The sequence below is a fragment of the Ptychodera flava genome, chromosome 9 (assembly GCF_041260155.1).
Source record: "Ptychodera flava strain L36383 chromosome 9, AS_Pfla_20210202, whole genome shotgun sequence".
Lineage (NCBI taxonomy): Eukaryota > Metazoa > Hemichordata > Enteropneusta > Ptychoderidae > Ptychodera > Ptychodera flava.
Genome location: NC_091936.1, coordinates 36,401,123 through 36,427,476, shown reverse-complemented (window position 1 = coordinate 36,427,476; position 26,354 = coordinate 36,401,123). Strand labels below are relative to the sequence as shown.

General features: G+C 38.3%; 1 protein-coding gene across 4 annotated transcripts in view; it reads right to left on the bottom strand.

Moving 5' to 3' along the window:
* LOC139140856 (histone deacetylase 4-like) overlaps positions 1-2,564 on the bottom strand; it is a 102,930-nt gene extending 100,366 nt beyond the window's left edge. The window contains exons 1-2 of one of the 4 annotated variants that reach the window (XM_070710322.1): positions 2,432-2,564; positions 1,206-1,422 (exon numbers count right to left, since the gene is read on the bottom strand). In XM_070710322.1, coding sequence (XP_070566423.1) covers positions 1,206-1,224 — 19 coding nt within the window. In that variant the 5' untranslated portion in view covers positions 1,225-1,422; positions 2,432-2,564. The remainder of the gene's footprint in view (positions 1-1,205; positions 1,423-2,431) is intronic. The other 3 variants (XM_070710325.1, XM_070710323.1, XM_070710324.1) reach the window with 3 other exon arrangements.
* Positions 2,565-26,354: the final 23,790 nt, after the last annotated feature.

Here is a 26,354-nt window from a genome sequence, read left to right as displayed (position 1 = left end):
ACTTCTTTTTCTCACTGTTTTCTTCACATATGCACTAAAATGTTAAACTCAAACTTCAGTCCAGTGAATGATGCACACCTTGTTCATATGTCATGAGTTGAAGATGAATTCTGCATGGGTACACAGATATGAAAGCCTCTTTGCTGCATTCAACAATCCTTAAGCCCATGAGGTGAATTTAGAACAAGTCAAAATGGGGCTGGGGTGACTTCATGTCCCTGATAAATTGACAAGTGCCCTCTGTCAGCCTTCTCTTGACATGGACGTGTGCTCAGTCTAACATTTCAGAACACAGGAATCAGCTCTTTGTTTTCATATTGGATGAATGGATTCCACCTTGCATATTGACACTGACCTGAGTAAAGCTAACAATGGCAAAATGTATAGGACAGTAATGCACACGTTGCAGTATGGAAATATAACATACATGATATCCTCCAAAATGCGACGGGTGTGGATGGGTATCCATGCAAATGTTGGGTCATGACCCCTGGGGGGCAAACCATTCAATATACCCGTCATATGTGTGGCAGAGGGGAGAAATACAGTGTTTTGTGACATATCACCCAACCTGATGGACTGGCAGTCTTTGAGAGCTGAATTATGGACAGTTACTGAGTTACTGTAAACTTTTGTTAGCTACTCCCAGGATCAGCATCACTGAATACGGTTGAAAACATCAATGAGGAAGGTAGAATATCAGTAAATATCACTTGACGTAAAGTTACCAGAAAAATACCATGCACAATGCAAAAATATTATAATTGCAATTTGCTGAAGACAATGCACAAACTTATCATTGACAGTAGATGAACCTGCACAAAGTGACCGTTCATTCTACCTGACAACACCTACACCTACACACAAACAACACACACACACACACACACACACACCACAGATATATATATATATATATATATATATATATATATATATATATGTGCTGAAGACACGGCACAAACTTAGCACTGACAGAAGATAAACCTGCACAATTAAACATGAAAGTGGCTATTCATTCTGGCAACACACACATGCATATAATATATATATATATATATATATATATATAATATATATATAATATATATATATATATATATATATATATATATATATATATATATATATATATATATTACAGCAGTCAGGGCAGTGACTGACTATTGCACAATGTGCACATGCATCCTGAACAAAAAATTTACCTTGGGGTTGGGAGGTCATTTTAACGAGATTTCCAGAAGTTGATTCGCTTGTCTTCTCCTCAGATCTCGAAAAGCTTACTCGATAATACACTGTCCTCTTCAAATTGCTACAAATTTGAACTTAATCAAAACTCCTCTACGTCTATCCTAGCTGATTTTCGGTCACAGCTCGAAATATCGCAGGATGTGAAACTTACTGTAAAGTGTTCGTCGATATCTACAACGCAAACAGCAAACGATACAACATTATCAAAATACTAAAACTGGGGAAAAGTGAAATAAAACTCTCCACAACAAATATTGGATGATATACTGCTAACGTGTTCTATATCCAGCCCACTTTGCATTTATTATTCACACGGAACACTGTGCCTTTATTATGAAAAGAAGCTGTGTGCTATTTTTATCCTCCATAAACAAACAGCCGACATATTCGGTCGCGAAAATTCAGACACATTCCGCTCCAACCAAATGCATTCGGTACGGGCGGCACAGAATAAAACTTCGTGTTGTAAATATTTGACGATGAAAAAATGATATACAAACAAATGACGACTTTACACAAAGTAATGCTAGCTTCTCCACACTAAACGACGCTTTAACGACAGAAAATACACTCTCCAGGACTCAGAGAGTCACAACCTAGTCTTGAGTGATTTTTCAAATTCCATATGAAGAGATTGAATATTGATATATTTGATGTCTCGTAACCATATCTCATTAAAACTGACCAACAAAATCTTCGAACAGTTACAACTATGCATGGAACATTAGAATGTGGCATTGTCGTTTACATTTCAGTGTATTGGGCGACGGTTGTGGTTGTGATGACGGTGGGTCTGCCGATATAGCATTTATATAGCGTAAACCGGAGTCGCTACGTTAACACATATATGCTGGGCCGTACGTGCCTAAACAAACTACTACACCCGCCTACAACGAAATTGCCAAGACAGCAACTTCACTGTACCTGGAAATGCGGACCAAAAGTGCGTGGCAGTACAAGGGGTTTCCGTTGGAAATATGGCCCCCAAAAAGGCGATAAAATCTCGGTTACCAACCCCAGGCAACGTGACGGAAAGCCCGTAGATTTTTCACTGTAAAGCCACAGATACCTCGAGAGACGAACCCAAGCACGGTTGCCGTGTTTCACCCCTGTTCAACTCTAATAACCTCTAAAAAAATCAACAAGGCTGCATTACTTCACAAGTTAGCCATATACCTACCTGATATGCTGAAGTCGTGGCTAAATTCCTCGTAGGAGGCCGTTAAAACAAGAAATTTTCAGAGCCAACCGCCATGATGATAGCTAAAAATAAGCCCAGCTCGACTGAGCTTCGCCATTACGTTGTACCACGTGATAGTAATGAGCCAATGACCGTCGAGAAGCTGTCTGCTATTTTTAGATAAGCACACAATAACATGATTGATGTTGCGAACACTGCGATAGCATCATAGTGGAATCCTGCAATTATAATGAGCTGTGTAGACCTATTTTTGAAAAAAAGGAGCGACTGCCATATTGCTTATACTAGTAATCCATGCCCATCGAAGACACATCGCGCATTTATGGTGTCTCATAAAATATAACTGTAATAGATAACTGTGTAAATGCTATTTTTCGAAGAATCGTTATTTTTGGCCATAGGGAATGTAGACAAGCGTATGCAATTTGCTCTATTTTTAGCAACACTTTTTTTGCCACAAGGACACACATAGGCACGCGATGTATTTTTGTCCAGAGCATATGCAATATGGCGATGAATGTCCTTCGATTCGATTTGTATCAGCCAAAAAGACGGATTGGATTCCGCTCTTGCGAGAAAGCAACAAACAAACTAGATTATGAATTTGGGGCAAGAAATTCGCTCGTAAACAAAATCCTGACATTTGATGTGTGTGCATACGGCCCGTGGCGACAGAGGAGGTTCAACTATATTGTGGCGAAACATGACGCACATTGTAACATATGTTTCACGAGTGAAATCATTTGGAACGGAAACGAAGTTGTAGAAAGGCCATTTCCGCCTTTGTTATACCACCATTTGCGAGTCCAAATTTGTACTTTTCCTAGAGAACCCTTTCCAAATCATCCGATCGGGGGCCTAGTTCATCATCCATACGGATAACTCCATCATTCCATATTGTCGAATTCAATCAGGTTTATGCATGTGATTACAGATTGTGAATGATTATTTTTAAATGGACATGTGATTTTAGATAGAACTCACAAAATTGAGACATTTTCATGTTCGCAACACCAGTATCACCTGTGCTGTGGCCCAGTACCGATCGTTTCATCGGCATGCTATAACAAATTAATAATAACGTAAAAACAACAAATTACTTGAAGTACAAATAATGGTATCCCTTGCACCTTGTAATCTTAAGAAAGATGTAGCTTTTCTCTTTTTTCACTTTTCTCTCAGTTATATGGTTTTATGCTTTGTAGTAATTCAGGATATGTGTATATAAGCTTAGGCCTATGTGTATATAAGCTTATACAATATAAGCTTATACACACACACACACACACACACACACACACACTCATATATATATATATATATATATATATATATATATATATATATATATATATATATATATATACTTCAAGTACAAAGTAATGAAATCTGTTACGTAAGAGTCATGCATCCTGCAATCTTCAGACAGAATCCTTTAGGAATCAGCTAGGAATCCTTTCACTTCTGTCTGAAGATTGCAGGATGCATGAAACTTAAGTAACAGATTTCATTACTTTGTACTTGCAGTAATTTGTGTTATTATATATATATATATATATATATATATATATATATATATATATACAACATTTGTTTCAATACGGTTGTTTCAATACGGTGTGACCTGGAATATACTTTTCTGTAATTGAACATTGATGTGGTACGAATTGATGAATTTTTGTTCAATAGTGAGGACTAGAGGTTCGTTTTATCGGTGAGCTATATTCAGATATTCTATGTTGGATACCGAGTGATTTTTATGACGCAGTTCATGTTTTCGATCCCTGTAGGTGCTCTAACGGACGGAAATCTTTTCCTGTTGTTGAACCTGTTCACCGCAATTTGCCTGTATAACGTGTCCACACTGACCATTGATAACAATGGGTTATCAATGGTTATCATTGATACCAATAGGTTACCAATGGTTAGTGTGCCGAACCGTGGTGGTGACAGGGTTAATCAATCGTCAGATCGAGCAAAAGTATACCTTCAGGATTTGTTTGTGTCTCGATTTGTATTGCCAGATTTCTGATATCAATGCAGGGTAAAATTGTTACGTGTATATGCATCAAAAATAAACCATCTTTCGACAACATGACAAGGATATTTACACCAGAAGCACCTTTTTAATGAACTATGAATGGTTATAAAACATCAAAATACACATCCCAGCGTATCCATTATAATGTGTACCAAATTCCTGTTATACTTTTGCAGTCGAATACCATACAAGTCATGAAAATTCTGCTTCGACTGGAGTCCTGTCGGCGAAGAGAAATCTTTGAGGTATGGGCATATAGGATGAGAACCATCGCGCCTTTATTAGAGAGCAGTGCGCGTGTGAGTTGCCTATTTACCTCAAAACAGTGCCAGCATGTATTGAAACATTTTTTTACGATAGCATTGTACTCTAAAAGGGACAAGAGCTGTGGCATTGACAGTACTTTCGCCATGTTTTGGCAAGACTTGAGAACCACGGCCCATGGTGAGCTAGGGAGTATGTTTGTATTTATTCATAATAAAATGTCCCCTCAGAAAGACAGTGATTACTATAATAAGAAACACGAGCTATCTGTGTGACCAATTTTTCTTCAGAAAACGATTTCTCCTTCTCTCCAGGGTATGCTTAAATATAAACTGTAATAAGTCTTGCCATATTAGAATTCAATGTGTATTTAAAGCAATGTTATTTGATGACGAATAAATTCGAGTCAGGACTAAAATTCGGCTGCCAAAGGTGACACTGTGCGTTCCACTCACAGACTGCGCTGACGAGTTGAACACGAGTTGCTCTAACAGGATTTGAGAGAACGACATGAAGCTTGTTGGTTGTTGGTTGGTTGATTGGTTTCTTACAGATACAAGAAAAATATCAGGAAGAGTTACGGCTGATTGGGTTTTACATGTGTTCCAACACTGCACCATCATAGGATGATCAAAATGTGTATCAGGCTTCGACACAGTACGATGAGAATTTCAGAATTTGTAATCTGTACGATAGTTTCTTGTGAACAATGATTCTGTAAATTAATATTAATATGCAAGCTATACCCCTCGACAGTCTTTGATGTCGCATTCATAGATTACTGACCTTGTTTGTAGAATTGCATTAATTTCGGATATTTACTTCCTTTCAGAGTGTCGTAAATATGCAAATTAGAATAGAAGATTGCTATACCCAATACTATATAGTACCAGCGTATATGTGTTCGATGAACATATATAGCCAGTGGATTACATCATTTGGTCTTAAAAAGTACCCAACATCGAGAAAATTCTATAAATATGCATAATCATACAAATTATGTTAGTCAAACCTACAAACTTATAGTCATATTCCAATAGCTTGAACATCATGTGCGAAAAATTGTTCTACATTACCTCTTGAGTTAAAGAACCTAATTGCAGACATTCGTTGGATATACCAACTCACTCAGTCACTCTCACAATCCATTTATTTTCTTGATAATTCCACAGGTTATGGGGTTCCTTTCTGACACTAGTTGAAGATATTAAAAACACAAACAAAAACAGTGTAACGATGCAGCAACCCGATTGCAACGATAAACAATGAACTTGAATGGTCAAGACACATAAGGAAAACAAAATCCAGTCAGGAATACGCACACAGAGAGACAGACAGACAAACAGACGTGGTGATGCTCAAGGTTTATCATCATCTAGACCTATGACGTATGTAACTGACCTACACCCACACATGAGTCGAAAATTACAAGGCTTGAAGGGTTTAGCCACTGATGTTTCACACCTGTCTACTTTTGCATTTTGTTATATTTAAAGAGGTTTATACTTTGATCGGTAATAACAAAGAAAGGTCTGCTTCATAGGTGTAAACTTGTGATTTTTCAGTAACGCGCTTGGCACTACAGTAACTTTAACCCATTTACAACGGTGCGTTTCTAGTTTATCTCTTTCCACAGTAGTTTCATGTTCAAGATGGTTTTTCCCCTGTATTTATATCCGACCTTTCATACCTACCAACCGGAGTCAATTGATTCAGGTTGCGAAAACTCATATACGTATACAGACGGGCAAATAATAGACATGCGTATGACAACATCTATAAATAAATGATTACACACACCTAACAAATGTAGAGGATACGTTCATTGATAACTGTGGAAGAGATAACTACACATCTGATTTGCATACGTCCATGCATAAATGAATGCACTACTAGCAACCTACAGACTACCTAGTTCCAATGGTACCCTATACGTGTGCACGGATGTGATGTTTTACATGTATTTACAGTTATATTTACACATGTGGGTATTTGGGATTCTATATGTCGGTCTTGTGTTCACTTATTTGCACGTGTGTCCAAAGGCAGGTAGAAAATTTCATTCACACTTTGACAGACAGGGAGACAGACTGACTATCATGAAAGTAAATACACCACACACATTCAAAATTCGATGCAAACAAGAAGAAAGATACTGGTATCCCTTCGTCTTTACATATAGCTATGGCATCATTTGCATACACGGAAATACGGTTACCAGAATGCCATTTGAATCTTTGAAAATCCAAACTAAATGTGTAAGTCTGTCCTGGCCGTTAAAGGTTTGACGTCATGGTGAATATAAGTAGTGAAAAGTGAACCATCTGATACCCCAGGGCTTGGCAGATTAATTCTGTGCTGCAGATCCTATAACCCTTTCTCTTGAAAAGCCTGCGGTTTTTGAGAATGGTTATTGTTAAATGAATTCAATCAACAGTGATTGTTTTGTTCTCCAGAATCAATCAAACCGGCAGGATATCAATTAGTTCAATAATAAGGCCACAAAAAATGACTGTGGATAATTTCTTGCGGTTCTGATGGCATGTGAATTGAATATAATAGCAGGAAATGTAATCGAAAAGTTACGCTTGTAAATCTGAACAAACTTTTAAATGAAAAATATGTAATATATATGGTCAAGTAATACACGGAGCTACACCCCAGAATCTGACTTTACACACAGAGCGTAGACAGTGAAGTCTATATTCTATCTCATACAATGCAGCCGACATTACAGTCGTTTGATGTGTGTGTATGCGTGGGTCCCTGATCATTTCGGGGGGGGGGGGGAGCAGGGTTGTTCTAATTTTCTATTTCCTTCGTGAGTCAGAGTCATTGCAGACAATTAAGGAGTCTAAATTTAGCTCCTTGATACTCACGACCGATGTATGATGTGCAGATGTACAGATGCCAATTCACCATTGCCCAGGAGTCCCGATCACATATCTCCTTAAGGGCGCGCCTTTTTGAAACAGCAGGTGTTTCGTGAAGATTACGGTCTTGACTATAATACTGTATGCTCTTCGAAAATGAAGGTCATCTTTTTCTTTGAAAAGAAGCTTATAAGGAGCAAGCCCAGATTTAAAATGAAAAGCAATAATTGATTGTTACAGTGAAATTACTTCATTGGAGAAGAAATTAACCAACATTTACCACCATTAAAATAGAATTAAGGTTTCCGCTGTTTGTCCGTTCGTGGAAAAACTCATATGTCGATTTTGCACAAAAAAGAGACCGTGAACACGACATCTTGTTTGGAGGCTTTTAAAACAGGAAATAAATACTTCAATTAAAATCGCAAAGACTTTCTGAAAAATTTCTTTTGTGTCATCCTTCAGGTGGTCCCATATGGTTCCTTAACGTATGATAGTTTTCAACAATTTACAGTTTTCAACATGCTTTCTTTAACTTAAGAATTGTTTGTGAATGCGCTCAGATGGTTTCGACTTATTAGCTCACGTATTCACACACGTGAGCTAATGTCGCAGCGATGTCTGTCTGTCTGTCTGTCTGTCTGTCTGTCTGTCTGTCTGTCTGTTTGTCTGTCTGTCGTCGGTCGGTCGGTCGGTCTGTCTGTCTGTCTGTCTGTTTGTCTTTTGGCCCGATATCTCAAAAACGGCCTATCAGATCGGAATCAAATCTGGTACAGAGATGCAGTTTGCACATGGCAAGAACTAATTAGTTTTTGGTGGGCGTGGCTTGCATATTTTTGCTCATTTACATAATTAATGATTAAAAAAAACGGATATACATTGAGAACGACTGCACACAATTCGATGAGATTTGCTACAAATGTTGATCACACAAGGATATGTCAGCGATGACATGAGAGATAATTGCTAATTTGCATATTTGATGAATTTTCCTTATTAGGGATACATATCTGGATTGATTAACCAAGGTGGCAAAGCTTGCTATATACATCAAAGATACTATGATCTAGCATTACGAAAGTTGTTCAGCATTTTTACTTTAGCAAATTTCTAATTTGCATATTTAACGAAGTTTCGTAGTTAAAGAAGCTATATCTGGATTGACTTGCTTAAAGTTTACGACACTTGTAATGTATATAGAACATACTATGATCTAACATTATTGAAAGCCATTTAGCATTTCACATCAGCTTCTCACTAATTTTAACGAACTTTCCTAATTAAGCATGTATATCTGAATTGACCCAATTAAAGTTGACGAAACTTCCTACGTACATTGGAAACATTGTGATATAACATTATTGAAAGTCATTTAGCAGGTTTGCTCAAGCTAATTACTAATTTGCTTATTTAACGAACTTTCCTAATTAATCCTTAATTAATATCTGGATTGACTTGTTTAAAGTTGACGAAACTTCCTATGTACATTGGAAATACTGTGATATAACATAATGAATGTTGTTAAGCGTTTTTACTTTAGCTAATTACTAATTTGCATATTTAATGAACTTTCCTAATTATGGATATATATCTGAATTTACTTGATCCAAATTTCACGAAACTTGCCATGTACTTTGAAGATACTGTTTTCTATACTATGGTATAGCATTTTTACTTCAACTAATAACTAATTTGTATATTTAATGAACTTTCCTAAATAGAGATATATCTGAATGGTCAAAGTTGACGAAACTTATATACTAAAACACGGGAGTAATTTCAGTCCATATCTGGTTATCATTATGCATACTGACCTGCTATGTAGGTAAGGCTGGATTTACAAATAATGATTGGGGGGCAGGAGGAATCGCGATTGAAATCTTATTTTCTTCATATCCCCCTCCTCAATACCCCAAAAAACTATTCAAATTTTCCCATCTATTTGATAATATTTTTAAAGTCCTCCAAACCATCATGCAGCTGCAAATTTATTACGGATGTACGGGCAGAAAAATTTCACATCTATAGCAGTTCTGCTCACAGATTTTATATAATACTACCTCTTTTTGACGCAGCCATAAATATTCTGTTGTGGGTATAGAAATGTTGTCAGCACTTTGTAGATAGAGCCATATTCCTAAGGCAAGTTCTTAAATTGACTCATTTTAAGTGCATCAGTATCAGTAGACTTTTTGGATTTATCAATCTAAGCCGACCTGAGTTAATCCAAATCTGGCCGGGTTAATGGAACCCGCTGAAGAGCATCCAAAATAACGATTATGAGAGAGTATGCAAATTGTGAATTCTTGTCTACACGTTGCCATAACTGAGCACGCTGACCCACCGAAAAAATTGTAAAAGGACAAGACATATATGATGTAGATGCTGTTTACAAAAGTTTTACAAAATTTATTAATGATTGTCGAGTCAACTGGTCTTCCATGTGTTGCTCACGGTCTGATCCTGTGTACAAGTATGTTTCACTGTCATGAGCATCATTTGACCCAAACTCTCCTTCAACTATCAGAGTCAGAGCTATCTCTGTCGCTGCCGATATGCAGTGACAGTGACACTGCCCGTAGGCAGTGGCGGGCCATTAGCTGTATTAACGTTGATAATTTTGACATTTTTGTTCTGCTTGTTGTTTTTCTCTTGAAAATTCAATGGCATTCATTCATTTTTAGATATTTTCGAAATATACGAGAAAGTCATGAAATGCGATTAAAGGGTTCTAGAATTCGGTTAATTAATACTAACATTGGAACCATTGGATGACATTTAAATGTTATTAATTTGTCATTGAATTACGTACCAAACTAAGGAATCTGAAAATGTTAACAATAATAGCGAACCAAAATATTTCCAGGTCCCCTTCATACGCTGAGCAAAACTTTCAAGTCCCTCCCCTCTACTACCCCCAGACTTTTCAAATACCCCTTCCTCCAGCCTCCCCCACCCGTATTTGTGAATGCAGCCTACGAGCATACATTTGTTCGCCCGCGAGCATTCAGAGATGCCCCAAAACGTTAACAGTTTGTTTCAAGACTGTAAGATAGACGTACTGTTACCCTCAAGGCCAGTAAATTTGTTTTTGTAGCACACCTCATCCAATTTTTCCACTGAACTTCCTCTGCTCTCACCAGAGCATCACTCGTTTTCGGTCGCACTATATGCTTCATTTATGTTTGCCACATTTAATGAGCGAAAATGCGTAGACGATGCTTTTCAAACTTCCAGGCTGAACTGTTAACCGGTAACCACCTCCTTGCATACATCAGTGCCAAAATGACACATACCACGTGACCGCATTGCGACATAGATTATGGATGAGGCGTTTTACAATTTTATCTAGTTAATGAAGTTGAATGCAGTCCACTACCACACGAAAACGATATTGATCCTTTGACTTACAGCATCGATCCCTGAGATTCCGAATAGTACCTCCAGGTATTTTGTTGTTGTTGTTGTGTTTAAGTAGTTTTATTGGTAACATTTTCTTTACTAACAGTAACTTGAGTTAAAATGAAGTACAGTGCTTAGTTATCTACCATTGTGTGTAAAATTGAAATTCAATTGCTGCAGTGTTGTCTCTCTAATATGTCCTTTTCCAGAGCTATTTCGTACTCAAGAAAGATGGTAGTTGAATTTCACTTGCAAAGTGTGATTTAATTACTCTGTTTCATTTTCATGGAATAGATGTGTCTTTTGGCTAACAGTAGCAAGTGATTATGAATGTCAGAGTAACCGTCAATACCAAAGAGCACTTCCTTTACCTCCAGGTACTTCCATAATGCATGGATGGAATTTTCACAAAAATACTTGCCTCTTTACCCTTTGCAAACGTCAAGTAAAGTAAATGAAAACCGGAGACAAAACCCTAGACAAGACATGAAACTGTCATAAGGTGTTACGCACTTGTCTGTGAGTCTGCATGGTTAATTTTTTTTCCTAATTGCATTGTAAACTTGTACGTCTCCGAACTCTGAAGATACCAACAACGTGTTTGGAACATTTTGGGGAAAATGGAAACGTGGAGCAAATGTTTGCAATCTTTTAAGAGATACTGTTGTCCTGGTGTTGATCTTACATGTGACCTAAACTGGAACACCCATATCGATCGTATTTTCATGCAGTCTAACAGATTGCTCGGTATGGTTAAGCATCACGTACTTGCTGTTATAGGCGTGACACAAAAATCTTTCTGAGCTCGTTATTATTCACTAATTCTTTGCCACGTGGAGTATGGGAATGTGGTTTTACAGCATATTCTATACGAAATCAAGTCAAATTAGAAAGAATCCGGGCGTCATCGACTACATACATGTTTCAGTATCCCACTGCAGGCAATTGTAAATAGAGAAGTATCGTGGCAGTGCCTTACTTTTACCCCTGTCACGTGACGCAGAGAGGTGCTTGATTTGAAACTCTGTCATAAATGTATTACTGGACTGTATTCTGCAAACATCAGTAAATTTGTCGAGTTTTCATCATTCAACATTCACACCCGTCTCATTGCTGATTCAAATACACTGCGACTAAATCGATCGATCTCTCTTTCTTACCGCCACCCCCTTTTTAATCGCGTAGCCGATTTATGGAACAATTTACCCATGGTATTGTGGTCTAACAATTCAGTACTCGCATTTAACCAGGCATTAAAACATTAGTATTGGGACAAATATTATAGTTCATATGATAAAAAACTTGTACATGGACAATCCACTGCTTTTGTAGTATATGTAAACCTTCATGATATTTGTCTTTCAATGTTGTATTTTTACTTGAAATTGTTGTACATTTTACGCCAACTTTTCCTTCTGCTCGTTGTGTACTGTGTTTGGTGGTGGTGGTGGTGGTGGGTGGGGGGGGGGGGTTGACTATGTACAGGTGATTTGCACTTGTTTCAGTCGCCCAATCCCACGTAGACTCTTACTATTGTTTACTTTGGATAAATCTCAATAAATAAATAAAAACTATAAATGGTATCAGTTGAGTTTGATATAATTGTACTACCTAAAGAATAGAGCAGATTATAATTGACATTTAATTACCATTTTCGAGTAAATACGACAGACTAGGTAAAGAAGGAACGGTAAATTTCAAGGTTTCTGTAGCTTTTCACGTTCTTTCGATTTCCTCAAAATAAATCTGATCGCATTCAAATTATCGAAGGTAAAATGCACCGCCTGGACAGTTGTCGATGCTATGAAAAATGAGAATCCTTCAAATATCTTCTGTTCTGCTAGTATGGATGCTTTTGGTCATTTATTTGAAATCGGGTTGAAACCGCTTTGTTCGCTTCAAGTATCGGAAAATAATTGAATATCCAAAGAAGGTGTGCATAGCGACCGTTGTCCATCTTAGTTTAGAATAATTTGAGCAAATGACGACGAAGATTTGCCCTACACTTTTGGGATGCATACTTTATCACCAAAATAAACCTAAGCGCAATGGCTGGATCGTTTGTTTGATTGTTTTGCCCCCGAGCTACTTGCCGGAAGTGAAAACTATACAATCGAAACTAACATTTCGCCTGCCCTGACGATCACCTTGACAGCCCGACGCACGGCATTTCGTACTACGGGTTTTATTTTCTTCGACCTTTGTGAACAATACATAACTTTACGGTGTCATACAGATATTTGACCGACATCGCGCAAGTTGCTGAACACACGAGTCTTCCCGGTAAGAATGTATGTTTTGGGCTGTGAACGTGTTGTGATGTTGTATATATGCGCAGTACAATCATATTCGAAGGAACTGCTCGTAGAATAAGCTTATAGCTTCAGTATACAATGATGTGTAACATTATGATACCTTCATCTTCAATTCGCAATTGAATGAGTTATTCAAAGTTATTGAGAGGCAACAATCAAGGCAAGATCAAGCCATTAGGCGTTCCCAAATTTGTTCGGGGTGAGAGATTGTGCAGGCAAACTTTTCGCAAAGTCAGCGGCGACTGATCGTTTATGCCCCTGCGATTTGGTCATAATTTCTATCGATTCTTCAGGTAAAAGTGGAGGCTGGTACTTCATAAACTTTACAGACTTTGTGCAAAATATACAAAAAAGGTTTTTGTTTTTTGGGTTTTTTTTGCAAACAGAAAAAAATTGACATACACATAAAGAAATGGGGAAAATACTTGCAAATAGTTGGCCAATAGGAACATTATTTTTATTTAGGACAGAAGTAACTGGTTCACCACTTCATGCAGTTCCACCTTTTTGACAGTAGAGTAATTTTTCCTTCTCGAATAAAAACATTATCAATACAAAACAGTGGAGGCTGTGTATAATAGCAAATAGATATTGCCATGTGAATGTGAACCGTGTGGGCAAGGCACACCACGCACCCCTCCCCACACTTTGGCCGCCATAAAAGCCAAGGAACACCCTGCCACTTCTGTTACACCCTGTTTATGTTCCCCGAGACCTCCTGAAATGATTTTTGCCTGTTTGACAAAGAGTCCGTTGCTCATTTCCGATGTAGCATATAGACTTCATGACGTACGTTTTTGCAATGTTTCATGACTTACTTTCTACGACAGTGACGCACTGTAAGCAACAATGCACAGGAATCACTACTGCGCGTAATCCATAGGTTTTCATGGGAGGTCAGGGGCCTAATTGTAAATTACACGTTAATGTTACAACAGAAAATACTCGAGACTACTTTACAACTGAAAAAAATGATGAAATCAAAGGAAGCCCGGCTTGCTCTGGGGAAGTTTCTCACCTGCAATTGCACGATTGACCCAATGCCCATTCTGGAAGTGCTGATTCGTATTTTATGACATGACAATGGCAAATACATACATACATACATACATACATACATATATATATATATATATATATATATATATATATATATATATATATATATATATATATTATATATATATATATATATATGTATATATGTATATATATGATATTTCAACTGACAACGACATAAAACACTTTGCAAGCTTTTCTTTCCTATATCTTATACGGCAGAAAATGTAATTTTATTAATTTTCTCCCATAGATGGACATCTTGTATTTTTTTCTCGGAATCAATGACTCTTCGTAGTAAGTCCCTTTGATGATACAAAGACAGATGGACCTATTGTATGGTCAATAATCGCAAATTTTGATAATAATTTTATCATATTTCTTCTTGCTTAGCATATACATTTCCTATTCGTCTCCTTTAATTACACTGAACTCATTATGAGCAAAATGAAATATTATGTTGAGGGACAAATTACAGTCTTGTCCGAAGTTACATATAACTAAATAAAATTCAAATGAAAAAGTCAAGCACAACATCACACTTGACACTCCAGTGCCTCCATCACTGTGACATATCGAATTAGATAGGTTTCAGATGCCAATTTGTGCAATGCGATGCATTATTTAGGCAAATCAACTAACTTTACCGTAGACCTGCGGTAACCATGGACAACTAAACGGCGTCATTACCAAGCGCAGCGCATCGACAATCTCAAAGGGTTGAACAGGACAATCAAGATGCCAGTTTCGCGCAGCATGCTACCCCCTGGCGCTGCAGAGGCCTTCAAGGAACGATAGCAACCCCCCAAGACGGGAGGCATGTCGATCAAAGCGTCATCGATGAAGTTTTGAAGCTGGTTTCATCGATTATGTTGATTCCGGCGTTCCACAGCCCGTCGCGACACGTGATTCGACGCCGGGAGAAGTCACATACGGTAGACGCCCCGCCGAACTAAACAAATCTCAACTGCAGGTAAACCGCTGGCGATTTCCAGGAAAATTTTCTTTTCTCCTCCGTCTAGCACGACGCTACGCTGTTTGTGTGCTATTTGTCACGCGCTGGTGGAACTAATGTAAGGGGCACCATTTCTAACTCTTTTTCTTGTATATTATTTTTATTACTAAGAGCTAAACCATCCTTCTTTGTGATTGAACACGGCAAACCGAACTGGTAGTATAAGTTTAAAGCTCCGTTACTGAGCTGTATCTTTTTTGCCTTTTTGCTTACAAAAAATCAAATCTTCGGTGTGACATTTGTGATTCCCGCTATTTATAGTAGGCCTTTTTGTCGATGTGATTATTCCAATCCCCAGCGATGGGTTCGGCCACACTTTTTTGTACCCGTTTTGAGAGACTTCCAAGTCGAAAAGTATTTAGTTATTAAGATCTAACTTGAACGTTCGTCACTAATGTTTGAAAAACGTTCTGTGGTAACACTTCACACAAGCTGCTTTTCATTTCAAACCATATCTCTTATCGAATATAACAAAAATACGCAAGTAAGATATACCTAAGTGGGCTTTAATATTAATCAGCCAAAACGGTTGGGAGAAAAATGCATATTTGTGCATTGAGAGCACTGAATGGTCTAGAGTCTTGTCTACATGTTTCGAATACTTTTGTCACGTTTTAATATGTTTAATCGGTGACAGTATAGAGGGGTTTATAGTGCTTGTCGGAAAGGTGTAACACTACAGTTCTCATTTATCATTTATCGTTGGTGGTATTTTAATCCATTTACAACAATGTGTCTCTAACTTGTCATTTTCCAGAGCAATTTCGTACTCTAGGTGGTAATTGTGCTTAACTTGTAAGAAATGCAGAACAAACGATGCCACTTGGCATACTTACACAGGAAGATTAAACAAGAAACTATGTTACACCCGTGCGAAGATGCCGAAAACATGATCAACGCGCCACTGCGTTCGATAGTTTGAACCTAGACGACTGCACTTGTAAGTGTTCGCCCGAGCGAATATCTGTATGATCTATCACCGGAGTATGAATAATGAAGAAATGTTGTAACGGGTCCCGGTTTCAGTGTATAGGGAACTTAAAGGGAGGGGGTATCAGCGTTATCTCTGAACAAAAATGATCAAAGGAGAACAAATTGTTTAGATCACACACACGGTCCCTAGTGATAGAGGGACCGTGGATCACATCAATAGTCAATGTAAATCAAACACTAATGCGAGAACCAGAATAATTAGGACTTTAAGCTGGACTTGTTGCTTTCTGTAAGAGGGAAATTAATTGCTGTAACTATTCTTCTACGAAAATATGTTGACATACAAAGTGTTTAGCCTTGCCAAACCGAGACAAGGTGTGTGATGTTATTGTTGATACATGAAGTCAAGTTCGGGCTACGAGTCAAACGACTGCAATAATGTCGAATGTTACACTCATGCAGGTTTACGTTGAAAACTGAACTCCATGCATTCCGGTACGATTTTTGAGTGTCGCCAGAAACGGTATTTCACGAACAGAACAGAGGATGTATGTCAAAAGATATCGGTAACGGAGCGTATAACCCTTTCACCGCTATGGTTTGGCCTCCAAATCCATTGTTATGTATGGTGATTTTGTCCCTGTTTACAGGAAATTGCAGCGAGCCGGTTAAAGGAACAACAGGTATACTGTTAAGTATGAAGCTTGTGGTGTTAACATTGATCAGAATTGGTCAACCATAAGTTTACTGTGAATACATGCGAAAAGCATTCACACTTTTTAAATGGGAAAAGGCGTAAAATGACTCGGCTTTCTGTGTGAAAATGGTGTGTACCTTAATCACTGCAAAAAGTTATCAACATTAAGCCGCAAAAAAGAACACGATATTCGATCGTGTTTGTGAGATATATAGGTTGACGAGCGTTGGCAATTTTTGAAGACAAAAGAAATACATGTTGAGCGATCACGCATCTTTGTTCTCAGGTAAGAGTGTCGTGTCGTATGCAACGATTATAATATATAGCTTTCTATTCTGAGACGTGTCATTTCAATAATTGGGGCTAAGGCCAAATATTTCGTTTTTCTCCGTGTCTTTCCGAATGACATGCAATGGTATCCATAACAACGATTATGAAGATCACGCGCTGTCATTTTATGAAAACCTCTTTTAAAATTAGAGAAACTTTACGATGTATTGGAAAGACAGCACTCAGCGATATTAAAGATTCCACGCGTGATCGTCAAACAAAACAGAAAAGCTCATTTGACACGCGATGATGGACTCAACAATGCTTGACGACCATTTAAGGCGCACTACCTGCAACTTTTGACAGCATTTTCTTTGGGGTTTTTTGTTCTAGAAAATAACGTTCATATTTCTCAACTTCTCCTTCCTTAGGATGCTGAAACACAACGATTTGATCTCACAAACATAATCCACGGTGTGCATGTCATGCATGCAACTACTGTTGGAAAATGTCTGAACTGTAATTTGTCTTTCAATGATAACGTCTAACTTTACACGTGTACAGGCAGTGTCGTCTGGTTAAACGTAAGGTATTTCGACCTTATTTGAATTGAGAGACGGACAAGATATCGTGCCTTACAAAACAGAACAAACTGGAAAATACATCGAAAAGTAACGGCTGATGGACCTTTAAAAGGCCAGTATACTATAGCTGCAACTTTTGATGATGTTTTTCTTTTATTATCGTTCTTTTATTTGTCAAGTGTAAATTCATATTCCACTTCCATAGCATGTTGAAACAACCACTTTTCACTTGTCAACAAAGAGTCTTCACGAGTAAAACACACTGTTATTGTCCGGACCAGAATTCATTTGTCAACAATAACAGTGCAGTCTGCACGCGTACAAGATGAACACGATGAGCTGAATACTGTGTAAATCAACGTTGGGGAGTAAAACGATAAATTATATTTGACATTTAAAATAAAAATAGTTGAAAAAATTATCAAAAGTTGTAGCTGATGGAATTTTGACCGTGTGTACAGAAGCATTTACCGACAGCGGCCGAACAAGCACACAAAACGTATGCATACGCATTGCGCTTCGTTTGTCCAAACATCATGACGTGGTTGCTATAAACCCATGGGTGGAGGGAATGGGGTATAAGGGAAGATGTCTAAAAAAGCAACAACTGTGATGATGATGATGTTGTTGATAATGATGATAAGGATGGTGATCGTGGTGATAGTGAAAGTGACGATAATAATAACAATAGTAACAACAACAACAACAACGACAACAACAATAACAGCAACAACAACAATCAGAAGCAGCAGCCGTGGCGACCGTTCATGCACACACCACAAACTCATTCGCCTCTTTCGCTGCGTGCTATAGTGGTCAAAGATTATTTACATATTTCCCGTGAATGCGCACGCATCGAAAAAACAGGTAAACTCGTTTTAAAAGTTAAAGAAAAAAAAAACTCGTTTTAAAAGTCAACGCCAACGCACTTGCAGCGTGTTTCACATTTTTAAAGGGATAATCTTTTTCAGAAATACGAAAAAACCAGTGTTGCTGCAGTTGATCAGTTTTCGAATGCCGAACGTTGGTAGACGACTCCTGCAAGAAGTTTACGTCATGTTTTGTAATTTCAAACAGATATTAATTTCCCAACACTTTTGATTACATCACAGTAAAGAGCTCTGATATACTTTCGCAGTCTCGGGACTTCCGTCTACTTTGGCACGTTAATTGACCTATTGTTTTACTTGTTAATGTTTTATTTGTTTGTATTATTCAAAATAGATCACTCGTTCACGACGGTGGTCAAAGTCAAATCGTGAAGTGATTTCTCTCTCTCTCTCTCTCTCTCTCTCTCTCTCTCTCTCTCTCTCTCTCTCTCTCTCTCTCTCTCTCTCTCTCTCTCTGGTTGCAATACACAAAGTAGTTCGTTTCTGCGGAATAGGTTTCAGTATCATTAGACTGTTACAGCACTTGTTTTGTAGCGACACTTTAGCTGAGCTCTCCGTATGTTCCCTTGAAACCGAAGTAGTAGCATGGACGCCCCTCTCCGTGAACATGCAAATTCACGACTCCTTCGCAAGTCGTGGCCCCGGTTTTGCAGACATCACGAAACAGCCAGAAAAGATAACACTTTTCAAAGGTCACAAGGCGATGACATTAAACATCGATCGTTTTGCCATTACGACGAGAACACAACCGTTTCGAAAGTTGTGACTGGTGGCGAGAGGAGGACCCGGGGACAATAATACCGCTTTAACGGTAACTTACGCCCACGCACAACTGGAAGAGCCTCGAGTGCATTTCGCTGTTTGAGTGCCTCCGTGCGTGTGGGTTTTGCAATACCACGCTGTAGTTCAATCATAATATTTAATTGGATTAGATCAGGGGAAAAATCCACTAATAAATTTAAATCACGAATACGCAAATACTGGTTACGAAAGATACCTCTTTCGCTCGACCAGTATGTTTGTCTTTTACGATCAAATTCATACCCATCGATCTACAGTATCGTATCGTAAGGCGTGTTCCTTTCATCTTTTTTGCTATAATTTTCCGGTAACTTCGCTGAATGTTGCCTTGTTTTTTCCATCACGGTTGATGTCACCTGTGCGCCAAGAAGTGTTTACCTAGCACATCATGGACGCATAGAACGAGCACAGCGTCAATTCTGTCATGTAGCACCGTACGTCACGAACAAAATCGATAATATATAAATTGTCCGGCACACAGGGACAACAAGCTCCATATACCTTACTCCTCCTAAAAGGTAACTGAAATGTCATGTGTCAAGATGATAAATTACCATTTTCCCCTTGTGACATATATATCAGTTGCGTCTGCAAGAACTCTCGCATGTCCAGATATTCACATATTTGAAGTTTTAGAGAGCTGGTATACTTACCATTGATTTGTCGGTGTAAGTCACTCTGTGATGGCTTTCACGTCAAAATTGCAGCGACTCGATCGGCAATTTATACTCGCTGTGAGTCGTAGAGACCAGGGCAGGCTCCAGTATATATCCACGTAGATCTCTTTCCCTTAATCGAGATATGCAGAGCTTTCGCACGTTCTGCTCGTCACGGATTTGAGAAAACCGCAGGTACGGCCATATGTCTTCGTGCTCAGAATGACCCAGAGTCGCACACGTCTTATCCCGATCAATCGTCGAAAAAGAGTCGAATTTCGCGGTGTCTCCGGTATCTATGAGTGGGCCTGCACATGCGCATGAAGGATCCCGCATCCGGACCAATAATAGGGTTTTGTTTTGTTACGTAGGCGACTGTCTATCATGACAAAAGTTGGGAGAAAAATCCTTTGCTCCTGCTTCACATATCAAACTAATAAAACGTTGTAGAAAAAAAATTGTAAATTAGCATAAGGTCAGGGATTCGATGCGACAATGCGAATCAAAAATCAGAGATTATCATGGCGTCAATACCTTCAGCAATTCGAACTGACCCGTCGGATTTTGTTCTGTCCGTTCGCGCTCAAATTCACCTGTCCCCTTGAATCTCGACTGAAACACCTGGACTCGAGATCGGCGTACGTTTAGAAGTCTTTCAAAGTACGATACGTGATGCCCGAAATTGAGAGCATGGATTCAACCTCAATTACTTGGACCCTGGACATTCCCGTTTGCACGTCGCGTCAGGACGCCCACGTCTAAGCGCAAATGCTCTCCCTTTTCAAATCGTGATCGTTCCATGATTTTGTATTAGCAGTAAGCACGTCAATGTTTCCATGACAACCTGTAGCTCGTTCCCAAGGAGATCTTGGGTTTATGTAGTAGCGAAGAGAAATCAGGCCACCGCATATAAAACGAGTAAGAAAACGCTTCAAATTAAGAGGAAAATTTTGGAATACAAATTACTCGCAAAATTCGGAATATTTCAACGTAACACTCACAGGCATCTCGTCCCCCCTCTCTCTCCCTCTCTCTCTCTGTATGCGTGTATGTATTTGTGAAGGTGTATTTATGTATGTATGTATGTATGTATGTATGTACGCCAGTGTGTGTACACCAATTTGTATCCATACACGAATATTGCAGGTATGTGACTGCCCAAAATTATGAAAAAAGTGCGTGTATCACACTATATCTACAAGTCCAGAATGAACTCTGAATGAAAACCCGAAGACGTCGTAAATATGGATGCCATTACCGCAGGGCATAAACATTGCTACGCCTCTCTTCGTATCTTCATCGGTTGTTCGAAAATGCTCCGTTGAAGATGTTCTCAGTATGCTTTCATTATGGCCCAAAGGGTAGCCTGATGTTCAGTCTTTGATTGTGCTTTCTCAACGTTGACGAGGTACGCCCACAAGCAAGGGACCCGGAAAGGGTACATTTTTATTGACTTTGCGTTCGCTGCCTACTCGTTCCGTTTCTATTTTTGGCACCAAGTCTTCCCGATCCGATGGCGAGGCAATTGGGAAATTCATTTTTCAAAAATCACACACCTTGCAAATAGTTGAAGCTAGATCCTTAATATCGTTTGCCATGTGACAGAAATGAGCGAATCAAGCAGAACTCATATATTTTCGATAATTATCCTATACGTGGAGATTATTTTCTAGCAAATTGTGTTCATCATCAGAGGGCTTTTGATGGCCACAACTCACCGTTTGAAGGGTTAAATTTGCACACACTCCAAAAGCACGACACTCTGTCGTTGGAAAAGAGTGTTACGATATCGTGTCTTTTTTTTCAACCTTTGTTTTTCAGTTTTGTTAGACAAAGCAAAAAGAGGTCCTTTCGTCCGTCTCTTCGTCGTTTTATTTGTGGTAGCCCCTGCTTTAGCGATGCCGTCACATAACTCGATATCTAGCTATTGAAATATTACGAGCCGTAAAAATACGAATATGTGAATCCTTTTGCGATTGTCGCTTCAATAGTAATAACTTATTTGCATATATGCATGAAATTGTTACAGGTAGACGACTGATGCGTTAAGATTCATAACCCTTGACCAAAGATTTGCACCTTTAATTGTTTGTATTTTTCCGAGATATATGTATGTCTGTCTAAAGGGAATATTACACTTGCTAGCATGTATGAACTGTGAACGGACTATGAACTTGCATATGTAATGAATTATTAGCATATGTAAATACATGTTGCAACCGGTAAAGCCTAATTCAAGTTACAGATTGGAATATTTTAAACTGCTGCCAAACGTCAACCTTTCCCCAAAATGATTATTTTTTCCCAATGTAAAGCAATGCCCTCGGCCCAAATTAGTCACAGGTACGAGGGGTTACCTAAGAAATGATACAATTGGATGGACGAAGTGGAGATTGTACGAGCTTGTTATGTGACGACATTTGTAAACGAGGGGGTGGCTATATCATCATTTTATTCGAAAGACAGGTCCTTTCGCAGAATTTACATACGCATGTCGGATAAGTATAGCATTCTCGAACTGTAGCGGCGTTTTTTCAGTAATAAACTTGATAGCTCACAAATCCGCATTTGATGATGTCATAAATAAACTTTGACCTACGGGAACATCGTGTGGGGACCCAAGGGCTTTAATTAAAATCAGGAGAGTTTTATTTTCAGTCGGTAACAAGGCAAACGAGCCTGTGTTATAAAGGGAGGGTCACCAGATAGGCCTTAAAAAGCCTTTTGAGCGGAGTACCTTCGAGATAAATATTTCTATATAGACTCCTTTACGATCTATACTAAACAATTACACTCTGTCGTCAAATCGGTGTGTTACCAAAGCGATTTACGTCCCGTAGCGAACATAAATGTTTTCGAAATTTTGTTTCTAAAAAAGCGACATTGCACAGTGGAGTCAAAATTCCAATTCATGACTTCTAAATTCCGTGCAGCTGCTGTGTATTTATGTAGATAAGTAAGAAAGTAAATGAGAGAGAGAGAGAGAGAGAGAGAGAGAGAGAGAGAGAGAGAGAGAGAGAGAGAGAGAGAGAGAGAGAGAGAGAGAGAGAGAGAGAGAGAGAGAGAGAGAGAGAGAGAGGGGTGGGGGAACAGAATTATAAAATAATGGCATGTGGGTAAACGAAGTATACAGAAACAATGGAAAATGAAATCATCGCTTTTCGCTTTTCTCACTCAGCGTTGACAAACAGCTGATTTTCAGAGTTGACACTGGGATGAAAATCACAATAAACTGCCCCATGGTCACGTGACATGACGTAGTCTAAACCCCTAACAAACTGTATTTCGTCTTTTCTAGGACACACAATTCGAGATGTGTGACAGCGCCATAGACATGATATGATTTCATCCTGTGCGAGGTCTTGATGACGTCATCCTCCAAGTCCATCACGGCATCGGTAAATTGACACCAACAGCGCATATCGCATTTTATGCCTACATCTGCCCGACTTCGATTCTGGTAGGGAAGAAGTACACCCACCGTTAACTTTTGCAGTCAACAGGAAGAGTTGGCGCTTCGGATCGATAGCATGTTTCGCCGGATAATTTCATCCACGATAAAACAGACAGAAATAATCGTGGCCTAGATCTGTCGGCTATCCGATAAAAGACAAAAATAACGGACACATTGAGACTACAGCGGCATAAGATTTCCACACGAGAGTTCAAATTTCCTGATAATGACGCCTGTTGTGGGTTAAATATGGATGGTAATAGGAAACTAGCAAACGATTTTCGATCCAGCATCTACGTATGACTCGATCGCAACCGCCTACGAACGAGCACTCTCTCTTTTAAAAATAAGAATAAGCTTAGTTTTAATTTTTAATGACCTTATTTTTTGGAGCAGTGAGCATGCACTTTTGTTCGATATGTGCCAAACATTAAAATTAATTCAAGAATACATAGAAACATAGATACATACAAAGATACATACGTGATATATATATATATATATATATATATATATATATATATATATATATATATATATATATAATATATATATACTATCAACCTAATACCCGTAAACTTCCATTAGAAATCTAACAAGTGTCATGCTCTATTAAAAAAGGGATATTGCCAACAGTCCATTTCTAAAGATAGCATATAAAAATCGCGCCTTAAATTTCATTAGTTGAACACTGCCACCCGACGAGTATGACCGACGCTGCTGACTATACGAAACAAATGTTTTGTGGGAATGTAAACTGGTTACGGGTTTAATCTTTTAAAAGTAGCAGTTAATCCAACTCTGCTTCCGTACCGAGTACTCTACTCCAACTGATCTTGAACCTGATATATGTTTATGTATATCTACTTTTATCTATATCTGTCTATCCATCCATCCATCCATCCATCCATCCATCCATCCATCCATCTATCTATCTGTCTGTCTATCTATCTATCTATCTATCTATCTATCTATCTATCTATCTATCTATCTATCTATCTATCTATATGTATATCACATTTGATAAATAGATAGATGGATTGATATATAGATAATATATATATATATATATATATATATATATATATATATATATATATATATATATATTATCTGTATGTATTCGGTTTATGGCCTTGTAAATTTGATTAACTTTTATGGCTGTCTAGATTTTATTTTGTCTACGTACCATGTTTTCTACCTTTGTAACTTTGCTTTTTCTGTTTTTAAATTAATCCTTTGCAGAAAATTTCACTTTTGTCAGTTTTATGGCATCAGTCGTTCTCGTCTTGTATTTTGTCATTTTAATCCAGACCACTGTGCCATCATTTATTTCCTGAATACAATCCTTCTACCTTTGAGACATACCATGCCACCTAATCACTTCCACGTTTGAATGATTTTACCATTGCAATATTTTATTTTGTCGATTAGTTTTACCTGACGAAGACAATCTTAGTGTTGACGAAACATTGTTATCAATAAAGATCAAGTTTATTAGCATGAACGATTCGCCTCGTCTATCATTCCCCTATATATAACGATCAACATTTCCAACAGTATATCTTCATCTCATACCAGAATCTAGTATATCACTACAAAGGCTCAGTCTTGAGCTGTCGGACCGGTATAACGGCATGGGTCTACCTCCTTTGGTTTATCAGGCAATGTCCTTCCGCCTTTTGTTTGGCACTGCTTCTCTTTTTTGTCGGTGCTATTTTTACAACGCGAAATAGCTTAGTCTCCATAACGATATGCGATCCATTAACCTTATTAGCACGTTGTGCGTGAGTGGGGCGGTGGGCACTGGAAATTTAATTAATTTGAATAGGATGACGACAGATTTTACATTAAGCTTGCTCAAGAGAGCTCCTTACCTCGACTTTTGAACGTTTTTTTGTTAGGCACGGGCCGTTCAGTGCGTGGTATATCCCTATGGATGTCGACAGCAGTATCAGAGTTTGTCATCAGACGGACTCCTTCCTGTTTCGATGTATGGTTTGATTTGCTATTCTTGGGACGAGAGGGCCTGTCCATTCTGACGTAGCCAACGAACGCAAGCTCTTGCCATGCCAGGTTCTCGCTTTCTTTTATTGGTTTGCTGAATTTATTTCAATAGAGGTCCGGGAGAACATACACATTATGAGCAATTGATAAACCATCGAACACATACGTGTCATGCAAGATAATGATGACAACTATTTTTACAATAAACCCAGCTGTGACTCATTCTTCCGGGACATTTTTAAACACACACATAACGGTCTTTGACTCCATTCTGGCGAAAATAGATACTCAAAAAAGTTAAAAAAAATTATATTTCAAAGGAATAGCATGTAGCAGTTTAAAGGGAGGGGGTCGTTAGAACTGCGCTCAAAGGTAGCATGGGACCCATACGACCAATGTAAATACTGTATCAAACGTACGTCGGCGATTAATAAAAGTTGAAACATGTTTGTCGTAATGTACATTGCAAAATTTATATATTGCACCATTTTGACGATATCGTTCATAAAATACATTGTTTATAAACAAGAATGTCGCATAAATGCAGTTTGACGACCCTTCCTTTTTTATAATTTTTTTAACAGGCGTTATCCAAATTACAGGATGAGGTATGCATAACCCATTAACCCCCAATGGAACAC